General features: G+C 36.2%; 1 protein-coding gene across 4 annotated transcripts in view; it reads right to left on the bottom strand.

The window, feature by feature from the left end:
* Positions 1–1,914: 1,914 nt before the first annotated feature.
* The window catches only part of Micu3 (mitochondrial calcium uptake family member 3), a 91,054-nt gene continuing 74,781 nt past the window's right edge, over positions 1,915–18,187 (bottom strand). For all 4 annotated transcript variants that reach the window (XM_055593623.1, XM_055593624.1, XM_055593625.1 and 1 more), the window contains 6 exons: positions 15,972–16,072; positions 14,954–15,125; positions 12,393–12,501; positions 10,692–10,849; positions 9,198–9,266; positions 1,915–5,133 (listed from right to left, as the gene is read on the bottom strand). In XM_055593623.1, the coding sequence (XP_055449598.1) occupies positions 9,198–9,266; positions 10,692–10,849; positions 12,393–12,501; positions 14,954–15,125; positions 15,972–16,072 (609 nt within the window). In that variant the 3' untranslated portion in view covers positions 1,915–5,133. The remainder of the gene's footprint in view (positions 5,134–9,197; positions 9,267–10,691; positions 10,850–12,392; positions 12,502–14,953; positions 15,126–15,971; positions 16,073–18,187) is intronic.

Genomic DNA, 18,187 nt, shown 5'->3' with positions numbered 1-18,187 from the left:
AAAAAATACTACTGTGCCCAACACCAACAAGGGATAAAAAAAACCTATATGAAGGTACAGCAAGGAGAAAGCTTATGATACAGAAAATAGCAAAAGACCGCAGCCTTCAAGAGGACAGAAAAACAGGTGAGGCATCTAAATGACATCAGACTTTTTGAGAATAACACTGAAAGCTGGAACACAATGGGATAATGCTTTTACAATCTGGAGGAAGAGATGAGATGTGCCCTTCTAGATTGCTATCTCTGGACAGACTATTCCCCAACCCTGAAGGTAGAATAAAGGTGTTTTCAAGGCACATAGCTAAAAAGAAAAAAAAAAAAAATCACTTACTATGCAACTTTCCTCAGGGACGACAGGGCATTTTCACTCCAGAAAAAGAGAAGAATAGAGGGTGTCTTGGGGATGGAGGCCCTAGGATGAGGGCTGTTACAAGTGAGCGGGGTTACTTTAGATGGCTCAGTGAGATGCAGAACATCAGCTGGGATTTTCAGAATAATAAAGGGCTTATATTTAGCCAGATGTGTTCAAATTCACTAGCAATACACAGTTTTAGAGATGAATCCAGAAGGAATTAGTGACAGGTAAGTGGGTTACATGATCATTTTAGCAAACTGAAGTGGAGAAAGTTATTGAAGTTTAATAATTAAATGGAGAAAGTTATTTAGACAAAAAATGAGGCTTGATTACTCTTTGGCTTTTAAAATATACACATATAATGCTGTGATTCTCAACCTTCCTAGTGCTGCGACCTTTTAATACAGTGCCTCATGTTGTGGTGACCCCCAACCATAAAATTATTTTCATTGCTACTTTCTAACTGTACTTTTCCTACTGTTACAAATCATTATATAAATATATATATTTTCCAATGGTCTTAGGAGACCCCTGTGAAAGGGCTGTTCATCACCCAAAGGGTTAGCAAGCAACTCACGGGTTCAGAACTGCTGATGAAATGAATACAACTACAATACAGTACTATATAATGAAAAGATATTTTGTACCACGATAGCAGAGTACACACTTTAAACTCTACTGTGTCCTAATATAAATGTTTGCAGATCATGTCATATCAACACCATAAAGAAACTTACTTTTTCCATTATACACCATTTTGCTAGACTTGTGGACATATAAAACTATACACTGTAAGTATATACATTGGGATAGTGTGATCCAGAGGTAAAGGCTGAGGTACTAATGTTGTGTCATTCAGACAGCTTCACCAACACTGGGAAGGGCAGCAAACCATACCACATATTCTTTAAAACCATCTTTGTCATCTGGAACTCACATGAAAACACATAACATTTTCATTTTATGTGCATGTATTTAAAAATATATATATATATTTTTGTTACTCAGTCTCAATATTTAACCCCCTCCCCCATTCAGATTCCTATTCCACGTGTTTGGTTTTTCTTCCCCCTACTTACTTTTTGTTAGCATGTGTCCCTCTTGTCTTTTACTAAGTGGACAAAATTATCCTTGAAAGATGAATTTCACAGTTATACCCTTTTACTGTTCTATAAGCATTGCATACTTATATGCATATAGTTATAAATATGTCCTTATTTTTAAAAAAGATTTATTTATTTAGCATACAATGTTCTGCCTGCATGTACACCTGAATGCCAAAAGAGGGCACAAGATTTCATTATAGATGGTTGTGAGCCACCATGTGGTTGCTGGGAATTGAACTCAAGACCTCTGGAAGAACAAGCAGTGTTCTTAACCTCTGAACCATCTCTCCAGCCCAATATGACCTTATATTTAAGATGCTAAAATATTTATTAAAAGACAATTACAAAGATGATTTCCACAGAATATAACATGTGACAATGGTAGGCCATTATTTCATGAGCTACTAAGTAAAAAATGCTGCCCATAAAAGAAAAAAGAAAATATGCTTTTTTAATCACTTACGATTTTTATTTTACTTACCGAATATTACACAATTAACATTTTCGCATCCTTTAGGAATACAAACACTGCACTTTAAAAAAGTGTTTATTTACTGATGGCAGAAGGGGATACGGTGTGGTGATACACAGACAAATGCCAAGAACTTAGGAGACTGGGGTTGGAGCACTGCTTGAGCTAAGGAATGAGTCCATCCTTGGCTACAAAGTAAAGACCATCTAAAGAAACTAAAACCAAACCTAAATAGCGCAGAAAGATAACTAATACACTTTTAAAATATAACTTCTAGGTGTTCTTTTAGCAAGATGACATCTATAAAGTAACAACACTCGTGACATGGGCTACTGTAGTTCTGGCTTCATTTTAAGCCATTTAAGTGATTAGTTCAGTGAGACAAAACAGACACTCTATTAAGTCACATGCAAATATTCTAGATAACAGCCATAGTTCTTTAAGACAAGGAGTTCTCTGAAATGTTCTGGGAAGGCTCCATGATTCTGCAATTTACTTGTCTACAGAGGTATTCATGAGTTAAAATTTGATGCTGTGTATTGCTATGGAAGTGGATTTAAAATTAATGGTAACCCATAAAGATTTCCCAAGTTAGAAAGTGATATATTCAGAAAGAAAATTAGTTCACTGATATGCATACTAGCAAACTGCAGTGTTTCTTGGTTCAAAGGAGGTACATTTATTTTAAGATAATATAACAATGTAAGACATGTAGCTTTACAATTAAGATCTATAGTAACAAATTAAGCTAAAACAATTATTATAAACTATTCTGAGAAGTACCAACTACCATTTATCATGTAGGCCTTCTTCAAGAAGTACAACACTAAAATTTTATGTAGAGTTTAATGTTTATGAAAATTGTAATTTGTAGAAGGAAAATCTGAAGCTAACATATGCGTATTTAATACATTATTTGCAAAATATTCAAAAATATTTGAATTGATTTAAGCCACACCCCAGTGAGGTATTTAGACAAAAAGTTTGAGTGATACTATTCTCATACCATATTAATTGATCAGAATATTAATATTTTATTCATCTTCATTTTTATATTATCTTGCCACCTAATAAACAAACCCATTTAAAATAAAACAATAAAGAATAGTGACTGCATATATTATGGTGTTATGTCCTAGGTCGATGACAAGCTTATAAAAGATCATTAAATAAGTTATTTAATTTTTAATCCATATGTATGTATGATAGTATAACTTATAGCCAAAGATTAATTTGTATTTTTCAATTATTTTATATACCACGTATTACTGCAACCAATCTAGGTCTGAGACATGATAAATGAGTAAGTAGGCATCTCTATTTAGTCATCAAATGACTAAAGTTTCAAAGCAAGTGAAATTATATATGTAGTAGTAGGACTCTACTACATTTGCAGATTTATATTTCTCTATTGGTGCAATAAATAATATCACAGAAAGATATGGAGAAGTCTAAAAAACACATAATCAATACAAATAACACCAAAATAACATTCCTTTTATAAATAAGCTGATGCAGATCAAATTCGCATTCAATAACTTACAAAAACAGTGTTTCCTATTTTCATATGCAAAAGCAAAATAATGGTTGGAGTGTATGCTATACTAAATATGTCTTACAAAAGAAGATAAATGAATATATTAATCTTTTAACATGCAATATTTAAATATATTAATTAAAACTCATTGTATTATTATATTGTACCCTTGTAAAAATCAATTTTACCAGATAGCCAAAATTCTATTAAGTATTCTAAAATTCTCTTTCAATGTAAAAATCTAGGATTTTCTTTCTTTCTCTTTCTTTCCTTCTTTTCTCATTTTCTTTCTTTTTTTTCTTTCAGTGTTGAGAATGAAACCTATGGCCTCACACATGATAGGCAAGCACTCTGCTGTTAAGCTAACTATTTCCCCAGCAGTTTTATTTTTGGCAGGGTTCTTCTACATTGCTGAGGTGTCTTGAGCTTACTTTATAGCCCAGGCAGGCCTTGAGCTATGACCTTCTGTCTAGTCTCTCAAGTCGTTTTCTTTTTTTGTTTTTCTCCAATAGAAAGTTTTATTTTCCACTTTTAAGACATATTGTTTCGATATAATGGATTATATGTAAATGATTCATCACTACTGGCTGTTTGGGTAAATCCTCCATGTGGTCCTTTTGCAAGAAACAAAACATTATCTTCTACCTATTGAATATACATCAAATGTCTAAGCCATTTTTATTAGTTTTGATGCAATAGACATATTATTATTATTATCCGTATCTAATATGTTACTAATATTATTTCCATACAATCCACTTGCAAGTAGGAGTAGCACCACGATTCCCCATGTTGGTGATCACTACTGCCACTGCCCTTGCTTTTAACATCAGCATAAGATTGCTGTGTTTGCTAAAAGAAAAACAAAAACAAAACAAAACAAAACAAAACTAAACTAAATTTTTTTTAAACAAAATACCTGAAATCCTCTTGGCTTTGTTACCAAAAAAAAAAATAAATAAAAAAAAAAATAAAAGAAAAGGTCTAACACACACACAAAGAACAGCAAAAACAAACAAAAATGTACACAAATCCAACAATGTATATTACATAAGTACTTTTAAAAGTTGAAAGTACAATGTAAACCATCATATTACTTAGTAAATTTTCACTTGTTTTCTGAAATTACTGCAGTATAATTAAATACAAGTTAAATAACAGGGACTTACTAATAATTCTAAGGCCCTAAGACAAATGGAAGGAGTATTCATTGTCTGAAAATAAGTTCACAGTCAAAACCAGAAAATGTGTTTCCATCTTTAGGTCATCTATATTCTATCATTCATAAATTACTTTGAAATAAAGAACATTTCTAATAAATAAATAAACAATATAAATATATTCTCAGATAGTCATTGGGACTACCCATGTACTTGTGAAGGGAATGAAAAAGTTCCGACCGACAATCAAGACGAAAGCTCTGCTGATTGTATTTAGCGTCCACAGTAAGTTTTCTCTTGGTGGGCTAAGGTTTGTAATTACAAGATGCAGTTTTCCTCCGATTTATACTGACAAACTCAGTTCAAGGAAAAAGAAATATAAATTTCACCTTTCTCTTCATTTTCTGCATGTGCTGACCTCACACTTGAATCCACTCTCAGAAACTTGCTTCTTGCCTTGTCACACGGATCACGATCCTTCAATCACCGTTTTAGGAGAATCTAGTTAAAACAAACAATCAATGCCAATGCAATTACTTATGTAACAAGGTAATACCATTAATCAAAATTTTAAAGCAGTCTATATGAAATATGAGTCAAGTATTTAAAAAGCCATGGAGGAAATCATGAAATTTGCAGGGAAATGGTGGGACCTAGAAACGATCATCCTCAGTGAGGTATCCCAAAAGCAGAAAGACACACATGGTATACACTCACTTATATAGACCTGTAAGATAGGATAAACATACTGAAATCTATACATCTAAAGAAGATAAACAAGAAAGAGGGCCCAGGGTACGATGATCAATCCTCACTTAGAAAGACAAATGGGATGGACATTGGATGTAGGAGCAAACAAGTAACAGGACAGAAACCTACAGTACAGGGCCTCTGACTCTACCTAGCAGTGTATCAACTGCTAGTATATTAAGACTCATAACCAAATCTTCGGCAGAGTGCAGGGAATCACATGAAAGAAGAGGGAGTTAATATGACTTGGGAGAGGATAGGAGCTCCACAAGGACCAAATATTTCTGGGCACAGCGGTGTTTTATGAGACTGTTTCTCCAAACAAGGACCATGTATGAATGTAACCTAGAACCTCTGCTCAGATGTAGCCCTTGGTAGCTCAGTATCTAAGTGGGTACCCTAATAAGGGGAACAGACACTGTTTCTGACACAAACTCAATGGAGGGCTCTTTGACCTCCTCCCTTGTCAGTGGACTTGGAAAGGGGTGGGGAGGAGATGAGGGAAGGAATGTGGGTTTGGGAGGGAAAGAGGGAGTGGGATATAGAAGGGATACAAAGTTAACAAACTGTAACTAATATTAAAAAGATTTAAAAAATTGGAAAAGAAAAAAGTTCGTAGCTTTATGAAGACTGTATTTATTTGTTTATTTAATTTGTGCCTGGAGGCACCATGAGAATGTAGCATGGTGTGTATGTGGGAGCCCATTTCCAAATTCTATCATGAGGTTCAGGTCGAACAGGCTTTGTGACAAGCATATTTATTCACTGAGACACTGAGACACTTCATTGGCCCAAGTTCATATTTTGTTAAGAAGCCTCAATGTAAACTTGTACAACCACTTTGGAAATCAATCTGGCGCTTTCTCAGACAACTAGGAATAATGCTTCCTCAAGATCCAGCTATACCACTCCTAGGCATATATCCAAAAGAGGCTCAAGTACACAATAAGGACGTTTGTTCAACCATGTTTGTAGCAGCTTTATTTGTAATAGCCAGAAGCTGGAAACAACCCAGATGCCCCTCAACTGAAGAATGGATACAGAAATTATGGTACATCTACACAATGGAATATTACTCAGCAATTAAAAACAAGGAAATCATGAAATTTGCAGGTAAATGATGGGAACTGGAAAGGATCATCCTGAGTGAGCTATTCCAGAAGCAGAAAGACACACATGGTATATATTCACTCATATAGATATATAATATAGGATAAACATACTAAAATCTGTACACCTAAAGAAACTAATCTAGAGGGAGAACTCTGGCTAAAATGCTCAATCCCCATCCTGAAAGGTAAAGAGGATGGACATCAGAAGAAGAAGAAAACAGGAAACAAGTTAGGAGCCTCCCACAGAGGGCCTCTGAAAGGCTCTTCCCTGCAGACTATCAAAGCAGATGTTGAGACTTATGGCCAAACTTTGGGCAGAGTGCATGGAATCTTATGAAAGAAGTGGGAAACAGTAAGATCTGGAGAGGACAGGAGGTCCACAAGGAGAACAACAGAACCAAAAGATTTGAGCACAGGGGTCTTTCCTGAGACTCATACTCCAACCAAGTACCATGCAGGGAGATAACCTAGAACCCCTGCACAGATGTAGCCCATCGCAGTTCAGTGTCCAAGCAGGTTCCCATAGTAATGGGAACAGGGACTGCTTCTGACACGAACTGATTGGTCTGCTCTTTGATCACCTCCCCCTGAGGGGGAAGCAGCCTTACCAGGCCACAGAGGAAGACAATGCAGCCACTCCTGATGAGACCTAAGAGACTAGGATCAAAAGGAAGAAAAAGAAACCCTCCCATACCAGTGGATTTGGGGAGGGGCATGTGTGGAGAAGGGGAAGGAAGGGAAGGATTGGGAGGGGAGAAGGGAGGAACTGGAGGTGGAATACAAAGTAAATAAAGTGTAATTAAAAATAAAATTAAATAAAATTTTAAAAAAAGAGTGATACTCCAACCAAGGAGCATGCATGGAGATAACCTAGTACCCCTGCACAGATGTAGCCCATGGCAGCTCAATCTCTAAGCTGGTTCCCCAGTAAGCGATAATTAAAGTTGCTCTTTTCTCAGTGTTTTGGATCACCACTTACCAAAGTAGATTCCATGTAATACTAGGCTTCAAAGCTACTTACAAAGTACTGAGCACTGCAGTTTCTTTTTAGGAAGACAAAAACTAATAGTAGCTTGCTGAAAGCATGAGGAAAATATACATTCCATGAAGAAAGTAGCAACGTGGTCATTTCTTCTACATTTCCCAAAGCTGACAGAGTGTGATGCTTGGTTGGTGTTACCAACTTGATGGAACCCACAGTCACCAGGAGAGGCCTTTGTACAGTCTTCTGGGAAATTAACACCGACTGCTTAGTCCGAGGTGGGAGGATTCACTATTCTCTGCTTCCTGACTATGGATGAGATGTGACCAGTGCTTTGTGCTTCTGCTGCCTTCCTGCCTGAATGGACTGAGTTCCTTTAGACTGTGAGCCAGAATAAACTCTATCCCCCTTAAATAGCTTTTGCTAAAGTATTTTATTATAGCCACAGGAAATATATTACAAAGCAGTTGGTTTTTCTTTTTAAAAATCACTTTGGGAAACACATAAAGTGCTTCAAGCTTAAGAGAAATAGTAAGAAATATACATAAGAACAGATACTTATCTCAAAATAAGCAACAAAACTTCCGTTATGAAAACCTAACACAACTGATCAAAATTACATAATTATTATCGATTTAAAAACAATCTTCTTTCTGGACCTTAACAATTTTGAGATATTTCAAACAAAAACAGGATAGACTTCCTGACTCATCCTTAATTACTGCAACAGAGAGTGATAACATTATAGGTAAAAATAGTTTTACCATAAGATCAAAGGTGGCTCAATCCTGGTTTGTCATTCACTAGCAAGTTACCTGAGAAGGCACGTTCTAATTTTTGCTTTCTCTCTGTTGTTAAATGAATCATAAACCTGCTAAGGGACATACTTGTCAAGGCTAACAATCCCTACATACTCAAGGTAGAAGCAGGAGAACTACGAGTTCAAAATCTTAAAAATCAAGAGCTATGGGTGTAAACCTGCGGTAAAGCAGCTCCCTCACATGCACGTGGCTCTGGCTTTCATTGTCAGCAACGCAAAAAAGGGAGAGAAACAGATCTACATGTGAGAATTAAAATAAGAAGAATGCTTCATGTAGTGTCATGTACCTAAACTCACTCTTTAACAGCACAGCTGCTATTTTTGTGGCACCGATTTTGAAGCATGCTCCCCTCAAAAAAGTAACTCAAAATCTCGAAAGATCCCATGTACAGCTTAGGTTTGTTAGATTGTGCCCGCACAGGTACAGAACTGCAAACTTAACATACAAAATTCCTTCCATCTTTCTGTGGACAGTGTCACATGTGTACCAGCCTAGTTTGGGGCTGGCTGTTGCTGAATTTCTGATTCTCCTGCTTCTACCGCCACTGTTGAGAAAAGGGTCATGTGCCACTATACTTGTGCTTCATGTGGTTCTGGGGACAGAACCCAGGGCCTCCTGTGTGCTAGCTGAGCACTCTTCCAACTGAGCTAAGGCCTCAGAGCCTTAGCAAACAATTTTTAAACCATGACATACTCACTGTCTCCAACAAGTAGTTGGTGATAATATATCTCTTTCAGTTATTTTCTTCTCTTGTGGCACATAGGATTGAGTGTGTGTTCTGCCACTGGGCATTAACCCCAGTGGCAGATAATTCTTCCCAGCTATTGTCTAGATGATACAAAAAATAATGGCTACTCTTTATAATTACTGGGATATTAGGATAAACCCAAGTTAACATACTTATCTGCTGTGAAGTTCCTTTTTCAGGCAAGATTTGAAGGTTGGATACTTCTGGACTGTTTTATAACCCTGTGGAATAAAGGATTACAAATGTACAAATGTAACAGGTAATCCAACATTATTTAATTTAAATGCCGAATCTATAAGCCAAAACTTATGAAGACAGAACATGATACTGGTTCCTGGAGACTGGGAGGATTGGCAGACACAAGAAAAAGTGAACCAGTTCCAGTCACACAGGAGGAATGCCTTTTCAAGATTAACTTCACAGAATGGTGGCCTCAGCTAATAACCACATGTATCTCAAAACTGCTTAAAAATAAATTTAAATGGCTCCTGACACTACAAAGAAGTGCAAGAGTACACCAATTAGATTATTACTCCCAATGTATTCATGTAACAAGATACTGCATTCTATAAATATACAGTGAGTTTTAAAAAAATGTGTGCAAATACAAGTAAAATACTATGGTATGGAAGCACAGCCACACATGGAATAGTGAACAGAAGTGAGAGTCATGGTACTCAAGAGGAAAAACTGAGCCTAATGCTTACTGTTTAGTTCATGCTAAATTTTAACTTTTTTTACTATAGCATTTTTGAGAAAAAATAAATGGATTTCTATGTACATCCTTCCAAGTGTCTATAGTGTCATCTTAAATGTTAACAAGCTACCACTAGGTGGCACTTAAGTACAACACCATCTTTGCCAAGACAGCTTGGGCTGAAAGTCACTAAACAAATCTTTGAATTACAATGCCAAAGATAATAATCTTTATTTTTTCTATATATGGATTTTCCTACTCAAAATGTTTATTCCTAACACAGAAAGAAGACTTCCTATAACAGCTGTTAAATTTCAAAGGGATTTTTTTCCTCTCCTGTTTCAAGTACATCCATTAAGTATGTTGGATGTATAAATACTTATTAAGCCACATAATACTAAATTTAACTTTTTTACTATAACATTTTTGAGGAAAAATAAATGGCTGGAATAAAAAAAATGATTTTTAAAGAAGGGCAGATAAACTCTTGTTCATTTTTTGGTATGCCAACAGGAAAAGCCATTCAGGAAGCAAGAATTATTTTCAGTTCATTTTATACGTAGTAATGAGTATGCACTGACTGAAGAGCCTCAGTTACCTAAAGGAAACATCTGATGTGCAACAAGGAATAGCGATGGTTCCTTGTTTACTACCAAGTCTGAAAGCCAATGGGAAGACTACATTGAAAACAACAAAAAACAAAATGGCAATACCCTTCCCCCCAAAAAAGCAATAAATATATTCTCCTAACTGAATATAAAACATAGTAAAAGTCAATTTTATTATATATGTGTATTTATAAAATTACCTCTTAGCACCTCGCATCGTTTCTGAAAGCTGGTAAGGCCTACAACCACACTTCATGTTTATAACCTTAAAGTTTCACTAAATTCTTTCTGAACTTAAGATTTAAAAGGATTATCGATAGGCTTGAAATCTGTAAGCTTACCCGGAATCCTCTATGGAGTCTGTCTTTCATAATCCCAATAAATTCTTTATAACTTAATTGGTCATCTTTGTCGACATCAAAAATCTTGAAGACAGTGTTCACCAAATGTGGTGAAAGTTTCAGTCCAGTGGCTACATATACTGCACGTTTAAATTCATCTAGATAAATGTCACAAAAGAACAGCAGTATATGTTTTTAGTATATGAGCCTAACGACTACAAAGGATGTAAAAGTTTTTTCTAAGCATAGGATATGATAGCATATAGCACACAACTTTAATTAAGCAGACACTGTGGTTTTAATGAAAAGATAAAGTGGTGGCTGATTGGGTAATAATATATTTTCAACCAAGGAATGCTGAGTGAGCAGCTACTGTCAGGAAGAGACACTTAAGAGGTTATTAAAATAAATGAATTCCCAAGAAACAGTTCCGATAGGAGACAAGATTTTCAGAGAGAACCATTATTCAGGATTGCACAAAATGTTCTCTGATAATTTGGAAATAGTGATTAACTCTGTCTACAGTGTGAGGGAGGAGGGGTAAGGGCAGGTGATGATTTCAAATGGCTATGATTATGTACTGGAGTTTCACCAGTGGGAATGAGAGAAATGACAGATGATAACAAAGAACAGTCTTGCTAAGGTAGAGTCCAGAGGTCAGAACCTGGGGGAGTGCTGCACAGACAGTGGGCATAGGAACCTGTATACTCTCCAACAGACAATGGAAACTTAAATTTCCAAAGTCTTCTGTGTGCTTCAGAAATAGCTAATAGAAGGAATGCTGCTTAGGTGCCTACTGCAATACCCTTTAATTGAGCTACTGATAACAGCACTGAAGGAACACATGGATATTATTCCAAACATTTAAAAAGTGACACAATAAATTTTTTCTTGTTTTCTAATTCCATAAAATCAGAAAGCAACTTTCTGGTCTGAACCAAATCAACTGATACTAATTTCTTTTAAGAAGGATATATTATTCCAGTTATATATTACATATTAAATGTGATATGTATTATATATTAAAATATGTATTTCATTTGTGAAGACATGCCTTCCAATGTCTGTACATACATTTTAGAGAAAGAAATATAAAGAAGATTTCAGATTTCTCTCATACAACAAATGTAACATGTGATGTTGACTGTTTTTTGAAGCTGGGAGTTGAATCCAAGCCCTTACTGGTTCAATGTTCCTATTCTTTCTATGCTTCTGAGAGAAGTCATTATCATCATTTAGGGAGTATAGTTTGGCTTTCCTCTAGAATTTGAAAAAAAAAAACAAAACAAAACAAAACAAAAAAAAAACAAGACAATAATTTGATACCTAACATACTAGATTCTTGCCTTCAAGACATTAACAGAACTGGCCAATGGCCAGAAGCAGTTTCTACAAGTAGACATGTATTTCCTGATGTTACTAAGGAACCATTAGGTTTTCTCTTAGACCTTTTAGAATAGACATTATTAGTTCTTCATAATATGAAATTAGAGGCCAAAAATAATCCAGTAAGAAATCATCCTATTTCCCTAGACTCCGCACCCTTTTAAGTTTCAGAACTGATTTCTCACAGAAATCATAAAACCAGCCTTTCAGGTAAGCTGATGTACAATGAAACATATTTCACTAGCCTCTTTCCAAGATCTCTGGGAACAAGGTAGGGATGTTTTAACATTGACATTTTGAAGGATGATTTCTTACCTTGTCCTATAGAACGGCTTGCAAAGTTATACATATTGAGAGCTATTGCAAAGTCTTCTAAGTTGTTTAGAAACTGGAAAAATGACCTGAATTCATCAAATGTGATGCCCTATTTTGGGAAAATAAAGGTGCAACAATTAGTATTGATAGATGTATTAGAATAAGCATAACACGCTTAATAGAAGAAAACGTTAGGATCTGCAATATATTTCATAAGCAAGAGCTCCAGGTGTATTTGGAAAAATATCTCCAAATAAACTTAGGACTCCCACAGACTTATTTCTATTGGATAGCATTGCTCCTCCGAAAGCAGTAAACTGCTTTAAAACACTGCCCTGCAAACATCAAGTTTCCAAAAGTGCTTCAATGAAAACGGCTCAGAAAGTTCAGTTACGATAATCCTCTAAATACCATTTCTTAAACCTATAAAAAAAACCCATATAACATATTTGCTGTGCATAATTATTCTTATGCATGATTCAGCATCAGGTCAACAATATGTCTATGATGACAATACAAAAATCAAAATGTTGACACAGTGTCAACTGTCATCTAATTGAACTTGTTCAGTCATGAAAACGCAACCAAGACACCAGGGGGAAATACAGTGACTGCAGAAAATGGCACTGAGCAGACCACCACAGGAAGTCACTGAGTATGAGGACCTGTGTCAAAGCAGCCTGTTCAGAGATGCCATTTTCATAGGCTGCAATTCTACCCCTGGTCTTTCTTCAGTTAACAGGAACATTATGGGAAATAAAAATAACATATCTCAAGTTTGATATAATTACCAATATTTAAATAATTGAGAAATACACAGGAAAAAAAAAAAAAGAGCAGAGGCAACAGTTCCAGCTTCCTAGATCCTGGTTTTGATTGTAAAGGTAAGTGAAGGAGGAACATAGATAAGGAAGTGCTGGACAGCTAGGGAATTAACTAGGAAGGTAGTTTTCCAGATCTACAACTTTAAAATTTAAGCATGGTAATAGCTTTCCATCCCTCTTAGTATCACTATTAGAATTAAATCTAAGGAGATCTCTCTTTGTTCCATCAAGTGCTATCATACCTGACAAATCTCTAACTCTCCCTTCTCATCACCTACTACTTTCACAGTTATTTATGAAATATCCTTTAGCATTTTCTCAAATAAACTAGACTTGTTCCATCCCAGGCCCTTGCCATTTGCTGCTCTCTTTTCTAAAACACTTGTCATCCAGATTTTTGCATAGCTCATCATATACAGGCTTTGCTCAAAGCTACTTCTTCTGAAGAACATTCCCTAACAGCCAGCCTTCTATTTCAGTCTTCATATTCCTGGTCCTTTTCATAGCATTTATCTTTATCTGAAAGTGTATCTCCTTTTGTTTACTTTTTTTGTCTTTCTAGTAATGTATATTTCTATTGAAGAAGGATTTGCCTATTTTGTCACTTTATCATTTGTTCCTATAGATATTTAGTATCTGTGAGTAAAAATGAAATTAGTTTTGAAACTGTAAATGTCATTCAAATATCAGCTTTTCTTTCTTTTCTTTTACTGGGGAGAAGAGAATGAGTGGCGGAGGAGAGGAGAAGATTTAAGTAGCATATAGTAGAAGAATCACTGCCTTAGAGAGTCTCCCATTTGAGAGGACAAGTGTCTAAAATTCTCAGTTTCTCATTTTCCAAAAGAAATGTCAATGTCTGCAAGGCTGTCTGAGAGTTGATAGCTTGAGAAGTGTAAGTTACAATTTTTATTTCTAGGGAATTCTCTACTAGCTAGGAAAATTCAGCTTAGTGGGTAAAACAGATGAGCCATTTGATTAAAAATTAATGTAAAGTAATAGCTAAACAAAGCCCCCCCCCCCCACTTCTTAGGGGAGTCAAAGAATTGTTAACACTGTCACAGTGTATCCACTTTAAACAAACTCAAGTTATTTGCAAGCTTTCTTGAACAGTTAACCTGATCCTTCCATAAACACAAATAGAAGGCAACAGATCCCAAACATCCTAGGCTTAAAGGGATACTTGTGACAGCAGTTTCTATTTGGTTGCAATGAAGCATTCAAATACCACTAGATAATGCAACTGCTCAAAAGGGCTGACACCACATTTGCTACCAAGCAAACAGACAAGGAGCTGTCCTGGGTTCTAAATCATTCATGCCACCTGAACTTGCTGAAAAGCCTCACTTCAAATGCAGATAAGATCACTCACTTATCAATGGCACTCTTCAAATGACCTTTTATTAGAGTATGAAAGGTGCTACAGAAATGAACAACTGCCTTACATGTTTTGGTACTAGTCAAAACACCAGAATAACTCATAAGAATTCTCTTGAAAAATACTACTAGTCATAAGGACTTTTCAGGATTTCTTAAAAAAAACTGATCTCTACTTGAATTCAGAATTAACAGAGTACTTGGGATATGGAGGAAACCAATAGAATACATCAAAACATAAATTTTAATTCACAGATAAGCTAGGTTAATAATGTTATTTAATAAGGCAATATAAATGGCATTTACTAGATAATACATTTCAAGATAATGGATATAACAAAATAAGCATAAGGGACTAAGCACCTTTTCTTCAGGTATACTGTAGCGCACATTTTCCAAAAATACTGATGTATTTTCCACATTAGTATACCGTAGAAGAATATGGGCAAAATCTTCTTCACTGATAGTGTTCATACCATTAGAGTAGGAAAGAAATTCTATTTCTAGAACTTCTGTTTGTAGGTTATCCATAAATCTGTGATAAAATAATAAAAACAAAAAGTAAGGTAAATGATCAAACATTTACTGTCCTAGGAAAGGTTATATGGAAATAATTTAACTATATAATGGCTTAAAGCTTCATATTCAGAGATAAGAAATTACTGATTAATGACTGTGGTACCCAAAAATAGCCTCCCTCTTGGGACTTGAGCCAGCCCATCTGCAAAATGGTTAACAGCATATTGTAGGGCAGAGATGATACTGGCCATTTTTACTGTGGCTTATTGAGACTGAAGAATTCTCTACTAAATACATAAGATATAATAATCATTACATACTCATTTTTTTTTATCTTTTAGTAATTGTGTATCATTAATATAATCACAGACAACAACAGAAGTGGACACGACACAGAATATTTTTCATCAAGGACCATGCATGGAGAGGACCCAGAACACCTGCTCAGATGTAGACCATAGGCAGCTCAGTCTTTTTGTGGGTTCCCTAGTGTAAGGGGAGCAGGGGCAGTCTCTGACATGAATTTGGTTACTTGCTCTTGATCACTTCCCTATGGTGGGGCAACCTAGCCAGCCCACAGAGGAAGAGGATAGAGGCAGTCCTGATGAGACCTGATAGGCTAGGGTCAGATAGTAGGGGAGAAGGACTTCCTCTATCAGTGGACTAGGGAAGTGAGAAAAGGGTGGGAGGGGGTGAGAAGGATGAAGGATGGGAACGAGACGAGATGGGGGGGGGTGTTACAACCAAGATATAAAGTGAATAAATTGTTTAAAAAAAGGTAGCACAGTATCACTGTACTAGATGATTTCCCAAGATGACCTAATTTAGCATGCTAATAACTTTCAACAGAAATTTAGCTCACCTATAAAAATCTTCAAAGTTGAGTTCAGCTTTTCCTTTCTTTCCAAAAAAGTGTACCAGAAGTGTAGTATCTGCTACTAAGCTTGTGATGTCATCAGCACGCTTAAAAACATAATTTGAAATTAGCAGTAAAAACAATAAAAACAAAACAAGACAGTAAATTCAATATCCATCCAATAATTATCAAAATATAAATCAAGAAGGCTGGAGAGATGGTTCAGCACTTGCTCTTCCAGAGAACACAGGTTTGTTTCCCTGTACCCACGGTAAGTCACAACTATCCATAACTCCATTCCAAAATGTCTAATGGCCCCTTCTCATCTCCACAAGCCACACACACACACACACACACACACACACACACACACACAACGCAGGCAAAACACTTTTATATATAAAATAAAAACATCTAAAAAAAACCAAGAATATAAAAGTATAAACATCAGAGTGGAAACAAAAGGCTATAATCATGAATGTAACTTCAACTAAATATTCAGATTTTAAGAATGAGCAATACTGATCTTCATTCTCATGTTAGTCATAGCTGTATTTTAAAAGTATTCTACATGAAATTATTATGTTCACAGGTTATACTTCATATTATCTAAAAATGTTTATTTAGACATCATTTAGTTATGTCACTTTTATTTAAGTAAATAGTTTTTTTTTCTAGAAAACCTGAAAAATTCATTCTCCAAAGATACTGACTATATGGAGATGACAGAGAAGGAGCTCAATATTTTATAAAACAGCTTTCTTTAGCCACATTTATTATTTAACACTTGATTTTAAAATATGTGATACTGTGTTTAGAAAGAGGAACTACAGTAGTAATTTATCACTGATACTTCTTTTTTTTCAAAGAAAAACATGTAACTTTCTGAATGGTCAAGAATTTAATTCCACAGGATTTCCCTTCTTTACTCAAAGTAATAAATACACTATGTTTCAACAAACATGTTCCTAATGTGTTTGACTGTAGTCCTCACAAAATCGAACTGTTTTATGCAACTTCCCACTTCAGTGCTTCATTCGTCTGGGCCCTCTTTTTCCTTTCCTTCTTTACTTTGTCATCAATTCATACGTACTTTATAAACTCAAGTATACAACTCAGAAAATTCAAATAATTACAACTCATAGGAAATATATGAAGAAAAGCAGTGCCACTGTTTTCAATACTAATACAAATGGTTGAGTGCGTCTACTGAGGTGTATAGCTGAGATAATACTTATTAGAAATTATGAAACAGGATGTTTCTCTAGAAAAGATGAGTCTAATGGTAGCTGCATTTCACTTATTGTATACAAGATACATTTTGATATTAACTTGATTTCTCCAAACCCTCTTCCCTGTCGTTCACAAAGGCAGTTGTTTTAGCTTTCAATATTAGTTGAATCTTCATTTCCTTTCTCTTTGGACACACTTTTCAAAGATAATGGAAAATTATCTTTTTTATTATTATTTTCTTCTAATAATTAGTATGTGGTAGAAATTAAGATTGTCTTTCTCGGAGGGGGGCCAAGATGGTGGCGCAGGGAGAACACTATGTCTGAGAAGCGGGACAACACTCTCCATGCGGCGACCAGGAGACTGAACTCTGGGCCCTAAAACTACAGCAATCCTGTTTCCCAGGTGAGGGGAGGCTCCCATGGCGTGGGAATCGGTCGGGTCCACTCTCTGCTGCCCAGCCAGAACCCGGAAGAGCAGGTTTTGGGTCTCTGGACTGAAGCTGCATGCCTGCATGTCCCGATCACTTTCCCAGGCTGATTGGTGGGCACAAGGGTGCCAGAGACTGAGAGTCCCAGTCGCAAGAAAACCCCACGGGGAAGGAAAGTTGCAAGACTGATCATGGGTCACCCAGTCTTTCCCTGGAAGGTCTCACTGACCGCGGGTACCTGCCGCCATCACAACTGAGCTCCCGCCGTGCGGAGAGCAGCTGCATGCCCAGCTCAAAATCCCTACTCCCTCTTCAGAGGAGGCTGGCGGCGTGCACCAGAATCTGCCACAGACCACATTGTCTGTACCCCAAGCCGAGATCAGGAATGAGAAAACCCAATCTTTTCGGGCACTCCCTTAAACGCCGCCATAACCCTGCCACAGCTGAGCAGAAGGATAAAGAGGCGCACAGCGGCTTCACAGTGCCGGAACTCCAGTGCTGCTGGCCGCTCCTAGCAAACAAACTACAGCTCGGGATCTGGGACTGTGGTCATTCAACA

The sequence above is a fragment of the Psammomys obesus genome, unplaced genomic scaffold (genome assembly GCF_907164565.1).
Source record: "Psammomys obesus unplaced genomic scaffold, mPsaObe1.curated_primary_1811, whole genome shotgun sequence".
In the NCBI taxonomy this organism is placed as follows: Eukaryota; Metazoa; Chordata; class Mammalia; order Rodentia; family Muridae; genus Psammomys; species Psammomys obesus.
This window is presented reverse-complemented; position numbering and strand designations above follow the sequence as displayed.